We start from the raw sequence: 8661 nt of genomic DNA on the forward strand, positions 1-8661 counted from the left end.
TATAGATCAATCTTTAAACAAAATTTTTTAGACTTTTATTCAGTTCAAGATCTGGAAATACTTCTGAGTCGATTAAGCTATGTCTCTTTGTCCGTGCGTCCGTCCGTTTGTCCGTCTGTCTGTATGTCTGTCTGTCTGTCTGTCTGTCTGTCTGTCTGTCTGTCTGTCTGTCTGTCTGTCTGTCTGTCTGTCTGTCTGTCTGTCTGTCTGTCTGTCTGTCTGTCTGTCTGTCTGTCTGTCTATCTGTCTTTCCGTCCATCCCTCCATCCGTCTGTCTGTCATGTAATAATTTTTTAAATAAAAAAAGGTTTAAATTTCTAATGTCAAGCAATTGTTAAAACCATTCTGAACCCAATAATATTTCTAATAAGTTTTAATATTTTTATTATAAGCCTTATAATTATCTTTTATTCGTTTCTCCTTGATAATGAGAAATCATCAAGTTTTATTGACCATTTGATGATGACAAACAACTAAAGTTAAACAATAAATTTATGCTTATCACATATTTTAAGAGGTCTAAACTAAAATTCTTCCCACTAAATAGCGACAATAAATGCTGCCCCAACCTCTTGTCTGGGTAGTTAAGCACCCTTAATTATTTTCTTTTTTGCGTCAACAAGAACTGAAGAATAAATGAGAAGGGAAGGTTATAACTTTCCCAGAAAAAACACAAAACTTTTTTGGTCCCCATATAAAACTTTAATTTCTATTGATTACAGAAATGCAAGGAATAAAGTTTTTCCAACATTTTCTTGCAACCACCACAAGGAAAAAGGGAACAAAATTTACTTTAAGATTTTGTTCTTTAAGTTTTATATATCCTGATTAAATTGATGATGTTTGATGACTTTTGAGGTGATTACAATGGATTTAACAATGGGTATTCCCCCCTTCTCCCCACTAGATGTTATAGAAAACTTTCTCTTCCTGTAACACATGCAGTTTACACTCACACACACACACACACATACATATTGGTGTTACTAATGTTGACCACTTGCTGTTCAAACAATCAAACTTGAACTTCTAATCAGGGAAAACAATTTTAAAGGAGGGGGGTTTGTCCAACACTCAAAACCCCATAAATAAAAGTGTATACATATAGAGTAGCTCTAGACCACATATGGGGTTTTTCTTTTCCAACATCAATATGTTAAAACCACCCTGGTCATTACATGCAATTCGACATCCATCAATACGCCTTAAAGTATTTCAATATTAAAAGTAGAGAAAAAATCAACTGAAATAATGAGAGTCATTCCTTACACAGGAAGTGTTTTTTGTTGTTGTTGTAAAGAAGTGTTGGTAAGTACATCAAAGTACAACTTCTGCTGATGAAGATGATGTTGATGCTACTGCACCCTCATCATCGTGTTGTTGGCTACCACACACACAAACTCCAACACTTATTGGTGGCACTCATGTGTTGTTGATGATGTTTATTTTCTACACAATAATTGTTTAAATGAAATGATTTTTTGGTTTTAAGGAGCAGTATGAAGAATAGCGTTAGTTTGGGGGATGCTTCAACATTAATTAAAAATTTAAGAGAAAAATTTACCAGTTTTTAACTTTCACACAGATTTTGTTTCAATTTAAAGACCACACAGATTTACTGTTCTGTTAGATACCTCCGAGAAGTAGTAAAAACAACAGAGTTATTGACCAACTTTTTAACTAACTAACTAACTAACTAACTAACTAACTAACTAACTAACTAACTAACTAACTAACTAACTAACTAACTAACTAACTAACTAACTAACTAACTAACTAACTAACTAACTACTAACTAACTAACTAACTAACTAACTAACTAACTAACTAACTAACTAACTAACTAACTAACTAACTAACTAACTAACTAACTAACTAACTAACTAACTAACTAACTAACTAACTAACTAACTACTAACTACTAACTAACTAACTAACTACTAACTAACTAACTAACTAACTAACTAACTAACTAACTAACTAACTAACTAACTAACTAACTAACTAACTAACTAACTAACTAACTAACTACTAACTAACTAACTAACTAACTAACTAACTAACTACTAACTAACTAACTAACTAACTAACTAACTAACTAACTAACTAACTAACTAACTAACTAACTAACTAACTAACTAACTAACTAACTAACTAACTAACTAACTAACTAACTACTAACTAACTAACTAACTACTAACTAACTAACTAACTAACTAACTAACTAACTAACTAACTAACTACTAACTAACTAACTAACTAACTAACTAACTAACTACTAACTAACTAACTAACTAACTAACTAACTAACTAACTAACTAACTAACTACTAACTAACTAACTAACTAACTAACTAACTAACTAACTAACTAACTAACTAACTAACTACCTAACTAACTAACTAACTAACTAACTAACTACTAACTAACTAACTAACTACTAACTACTAACTAACTAACTAACTAACTAACTAACTAACTAACTACTAACTAACTAACTAACTAACTAACTAACTAACTAACTAACTAACTAACTAACTAACTAACTAACTAACTAACTAACTAACTAACTAACTAACTAACTAACTAACTAACTACTAACTAACTAACTAACTAACTAACTAACTAACTAACTAACTAACTACTAACTAACTAACTAACTAACTAACTAACTAACTAACTAACTAACTACTAACTAACTAACTAACTAACTAACTAACTAACTAACTAACTAACTAACTAACTAACTAACTACTAACTAACTAACTAACTAACTAACTAACTAACTAACTAACTAACTAACTAACTAACTAACTAACTAACTAACTAACTAACTAACTAACTAACTAACTAACTAACTAACTACTAACTAACTACTAACTAACTAACTAACTAACTACTAACTAACTAACTAACTAACTAACTAACTAACTAACTAACTAACTACTAACTAACTAACTAACTACTAACTAACTAACTAACTAACTAACTAACGAACTAACTAACTAACTACTAACTAACTAACTAACTACTAACTAACTAACTAACTAACTAACTAACTAACTAACTAACTAACTAACTAACTAACTAACTAACTAACTACTACTAACTAACTAACTAACTAACTAACTAACTTAACTAACTACTAACTACTAACTACTAACTAACTAACTAACTACTAACTAACTACTAACTAACTAACTAACTAACTAACTAACTAACTAACTAACTAACTAACTAACTACTAACTAACTAACTAACTAACTAACTAACAAACTAACAAACTAACTAACTACTAACTAACTAACTACTAACTAACTAACTAACTAAGTAAACTAACGATCAGTAATCTTTCCCATACAAAATGATGAACGATCAGCAAATTTTTTCTATAGAAAATTAATCAGTGAATGTTTTTTATAGAAAATTGAAGAAGGATCAGTGAATATATTCTATAGAAAATTGATAAACGAGCATTGCATTTTTTCTATAGAAATTTGATGAACCATCAATAAATCTTTTCTATAGAATACGATGTATGAATATGACGAATGATCAGTGAATGTTTTCTATAGAAAATTGATATTATAATTGAAAATTGAAATATAATATTTCTATTGAAAATTGGTGAACAATCTGTGAAATTCTTCAGTAGAAATTAATGAACGATCAGTGTAAAATGATGAACGATCAGTGAATACTTTTTAGAGAAAATGGGTGAAAGATCAGTGAATTTTATCTATAGAAAATCGATGAACGATCACTGATACTTTCCAGAGAATATTGATGAATGATTTGTGAAACTTTTCTATAGAAAATTGATGAACGATCGGTGAATATTTTTTATAGAAAATTGATAAGCTGATGTGCATTCATTGAATATTTTCAATAGAAAACTGGTGAACGATCATTGATCCCTTACTGTAGAAAATTATTGAACAATTGGCGATCTTTTTCTATAGACCATTGAAAAGATTTGATGAGCGATCCAGGTAAACTTTTTATAAACAGATCTGATGTGCAATCAGTGAATATTTTATGTAGAAAACTGATGAAAGATCAGTGTTAATTTTCTGTAGAAAATTGATGAACAATCAATGTTCTTTTACTATAGAACAGTGAAATATAACTATTTATGAGAATTTGCAAAAACGATCAGTAGTCATTGATATTTGAGGAACGATAATAAAAATATATTCTGTGAAAAATTTATAGAGGATTAACGATCAACGATCAATGGATTTAAACTTTCATTTATAAAGAATCTATTAACAATTATTATCAATTATCAGTGAAGGATTATCAACGATTAGAGTATAATTGTTAGTTGATCGATATATATTTTCAACGATTGATCAGTGATCTGTTACTTTTTCATCGCTAGGTTTTATAACGAATTTATTGTATTTTCTATATAAATCTGTTGAAAGTTCTTTGTTTTCTACGTTTTAAATGCTGCCAAAAATATCCTCTAATTTAATATTGAACTTTTTCAAATGCTCAGCTATCCAGTTATCTAATTTCTTTTGAATTTCGGGAGTTAATTCATCTTTATGAGAGCCCACAACACCGCGGCGCATAAATCTAAAGAGAATTGGATTAATTAAAAAAAAACATCATAATTTATATAAACAAAACTTACTCAAAGTCAGCCCGCACATTGGGACTGCCATGACCAGACTTTATATTAAAAGTGGGATTTACACGTTTATTGGCTGGAAATTTAGAAAAGGAGTTATTCTCTATTTGCTTTCACAGCTTGGTAAGTGATCAATTTAATTACCCTTCATTTGCTCAAATGATAAATGTTTTTCCAATTGTTGAAGTTGTGCCTCACTTAGTTCAGGTCTCTCTAAAAATTGGTTGAGATTTATTAAAACTGTCCTCAAATCTCCCTTCATATCTTCATAGGTGGTAAAGAATATATTGTGCTCCTTACGCATACGCCAAAAATCCATAATATGCTCCCAATAGGGACAATACATAATATCGTTATTGATCAAATCCTCTACGAATTCATTAATATCACCCTGCCAGGTGCCTAGACCACGATGAAAGTGGAAATAGGAGACTACCATGTCTTTGGGGTTGCGAGCACAGTAGACAATCTGGAAACAAAGAAAATTAGGATTGTGATAAAAAAGAGCTTTTGTGTCCATGATTCTAAAGGGTCAAGTTAACCAGTATTGGGTTCATATTTGAATTATTTGCAATTATTCTTAATGCGTATAGTTCTCTTTCAGTTTACTAATCAGTGAGAGCTTTTCAAAAGCTTTTTTTAATCATTTTAACAGTGATTTTGCAAAAATTTGAAAACTTTTCCTTTATTCACCTTCGATTTCTTTTGCCAAATTTGTTTGGGTATTAAATGGGCCGGTAGATGGGTTTTAAGAACTCTGGGTGAAGCAGCCTGTTCCGCCAAATCAATGGTATTCTTGGGTATATCGGTGTACAAAGCACTTAAGCTAAAAACAAAGAAAATTGAAAGCATAATTCCCAAAAATCCTTCAAATCTCTTACTTACTCCATAAAAACACTACGAAAAGGCAAATCTTCTGCATTGGCCTTGGTAAAATCCAAATTATTTACCAACAGCCAACAGGCCTCTTGTATCCAGGTAGTGCCACATTTTGGAAATGTCACCACATAAAGATCATCATCTTTTACCTCAAATTCATACAGTCTTTTGAAATATGCCTCCGAAATGGGTAAAGAACACCAACGTTCCTGCCAGTTCTCCACCTCCAAAGGTATATTTGCACCATTTGCTGTTATTTCCAGAAAAGGGCGATTTTGACGTTTGTCTATGTTAAGCGAGGAACGTGTACGCACTGTAAACATTTCCATTAAACTAAAATAATAATTGTAAAGTTTTATATAAAAATATTAAACAACAAAAATGAATAGTGTATTATAGATTATTTTTTTGTATTTATTATTTTCACTTATAGTCGTCTGCTATATGAGGGGCAAGCCCACAATTGTATGCAAAGATGTTGATGTGAAAAAGCTTTGATGTTGAAAGCTTCTGTTTGTATTACACCAAATGCACACACTTTAGTGATCACTTGCTTATTGTGTTCTCTCAGATGATAAGAAAAGCTGTGTTTGTTAAAATGGCATAAATGATAATTTTTGAAAATTTTAAATTAATTTAAATTTTATGTACATTTAGCTTTCTAAAAGCTTGAACAAGCACACATTTTATTTAAATCCAGGAAAAAGTAGAAACTGTTAGACTTAAACACCGGGTCTGTTCCAGTTCTGTTCTAGTTCTGTTCTAGTTCTGTTCTAGTTCTGTTCTAGTTCTGTTCTAGTTCTGTTCTAGTTCTGTTCTAGTTCTGTTCTAGTTCTGTTCTAGTTCTGTTCTAGTTCTGTTCTAGTTCTGTTCTAGTTCTGTTCTAGTTCTGTTCTAGTTCTGTTCTAGTTCTGTTCTAGTTCTGTTCTAGTTCTGTTCTAGTTCTGTTCTAGTTCTGTTCTAGTTCTGTTCTAGTTCTGTTCTAGTTCTGTTCTAGTTCTGTTCTAGTTCTGTTCTAGTTCTGTTCTAGTTCTGTTCTAGTTCTGTTCTAGTTCTGTTCTAGTTCTGTTCTAGTTCTGTTCTAGTTCTGTTCTAGTTCTGTTCTAGTTCTGTTCTAGTTCTGTTCTAGTTCTGTTCTAGTTCTAGTTCTGTTCTAGTTCTGTTCTAGTTCTGTTCTAGTTCTGTTCTAGTTCTGTTCTAGTTCTGTTCTAGTTCTGTTCTAGTTTCAGTTCTAGTTCAGTTCTAGTTCAGTTCTAGTTCTGTTCTAGTTCTGTTCTAGTTCTGTTCTAGTTCTGTTCTAGTTCTGTTCTAGTTCTGTTCTAGTTTCTGTTCTAGTTCTGTTCTAGTTCTGTTTCTAGTTCTGTTCTAGTTCTGTTCTAGTTCAGTTCTAGTTCAGTTCTAGTTCAGTTCTAGTTCTGTTCTAGTTCAGTTCTAGTTCTGTTCTAGTTCTGTTCTAGTTCTGTTCTAGTTCTGTTCTAGTTCTGTTCTAGTTCTGTTCTAGTTCTGTTCTAGTTCAGTTCTAGTTCAGTTCTAGTTCAGTTCTAGTTCAGTTCTAGTTCTGTTCTAGTTCTGTTCTAGTTCTGTTTTAGTTCTGTTCTAGTGTTTTTTATCCCACAATTTGTTAATAAAAACTTCTTTTATATTGTTAAACAAATCTTAAATATTATGGTTATTTTTGTCTTCTTATCACAGCCTATTTAAAAGGCAAACAAATCATAAAATAGTTTCTTGAGAATAAAATACAAAATCATTATTTTTCAGTTTTTTTTTGTAGCACGTTTGCCAAAACTGATACCGGTTTATCAATCCAAGGCAGAGGGATTTAAAACACGGTTGAGTGTACCCACTCAATTGATACTGCTCTAATCTAATCACAGCCATATGGGTGACATTTAAAAGACTTTAAGCAAAATAAATAATTTGTAATTATTTTGTTTAATGATCAGAGTGATTTAGTTGCTGCAAAGATTTGAAGAAAGAAGCACTGTTTAAACAATATGGTGGCTGCTGAAAATATTTTAAAATCGGTGGAACATGTCAGTGAGGCATCTAAGGCGAGAATACCTTTTCCCATGAAAAGATATGCCACCGAGGGTAAAAATATACCCTTAAAGAAAAATTGGTCAGAGACCTGGTGTACTTTGTCGGCTCATTTCGAGACAGTGTGTGATCAATATTTCAATTTGGAATTGCGTAAAGATGATGTGTTTGTGGTGACTTTTATGAAATGTGGCACTACTTGGATGCAGGAATGTGCCTGGTTGTTGTTGAATAACTTGGACTATGAGAAGTCAAAAGAGGAGGTTGTGATGATCAGGAGTCCTTTCTTAGAGTGAGTGTTTATATGAGAAAATTAAGTGAAACGTTATAAATTTGGAAATCATTTTTAGTTTTCACAGCATTATGCCTGGTCTACTAAATCATGTAGAGTTGATTGAGAAACTTCCCAGTCCCCGTTTAATCAAATCTCATTTACCGGCCAATCTGTTGCCTCTACAAGTCTGGGAAAAGAAACAAAGGTTAATTTTTAGACTTTAATAAACAGTCCCTATGAAAGCTTACCCTTTCCCCCAATTTCAGATCATTTATGTCGCTCGGAATGCTAAGGATGTCATAGTATCCTCCTTCCATTTCGTGAAAAACTTAGATATGTGGCGTGGTGATAATTTCCATGATTATGTTGATGACTTCCTTAATAATGAAATTATTTACACCCATTTCTGGTCACATATAGTGGACTTTTGGAAAATGCGTAATGAGCCTTTCATATTCTTTGTCACCTATGAAGAAATGAAACGTGATTTGGCAAATGTTTTGCAAAGACTTTGTGTGTTCCTAGAGAGACCTCAATTGTCAGAGAAAGAAATGGAAGGACTTTTGCAACATTTATCATTTGATAGTATGAAGAGTAAGTATTAGATCAATATCTTTAGAAAGTTATGAAATAAATTATAATCATTTTCAGAGAACAAGAAAACCAATTTGACCGATCTACTCAAAGATGACAATCCCGCAGTTAAGGAAGACTTTCAGTAAGTTTTCTTAAACCTTAACCACTAAACAATTATATACAATATTTCCATAATTAACTTCTCTTTAGATTTATGCGCCGCGGTATTGTGGGTTCCTTTAAGGATGAGCTAA

General features: G+C 31.5%; 2 protein-coding genes across 2 annotated transcripts; one reads left to right on the plus strand and one right to left on the minus strand.

The window, feature by feature from the left end:
• Window positions 1-4170: 4170 nt before the first annotated feature.
• Window positions 4171-5871, minus strand: LOC119611509 (luciferin sulfotransferase-like). The gene is made up of 5 exons (XM_037967115.1): window positions 5524-5871; window positions 5332-5464; window positions 4783-5107; window positions 4642-4714; window positions 4171-4583 (listed from the first exon to the last, which is right to left on the minus strand). The coding sequence occupies exons 1-5, from the start codon at window positions 5844-5846 to the stop codon at window positions 4448-4450; spliced, it is 990 nt and encodes a 329-aa protein (XP_037823043.1). The 5' UTR covers window positions 5847-5871; the 3' UTR covers window positions 4171-4447.
• Window positions 5872-7511: 1640 nt separating this feature from the next.
• On the plus strand, window positions 7512-8657 carry LOC119611508 (sulfotransferase 1 family member D1-like; the record flags this gene model as incomplete). The annotated part of the gene is given in 4 exon segments (XM_037967114.1): window positions 7512-7849; window positions 7908-8425; window positions 8483-8549; window positions 8618-8657. Coding segments are annotated over 4 exon segments (960 nt in total), but the record flags the coding sequence as incomplete, so codon positions are not given.
• Window positions 8658-8661: the final 4 nt, after the last annotated feature.

This window comes from Lucilia sericata, unplaced genomic scaffold, assembly GCF_015586225.1.
Source record: "Lucilia sericata isolate MDLA Ls3-8-SP2 unplaced genomic scaffold, ASM1558622v1 Contig001467F_arrow, whole genome shotgun sequence".
Lineage (NCBI taxonomy): Eukaryota > Metazoa > Arthropoda > Insecta > Diptera > Calliphoridae > Lucilia > Lucilia sericata.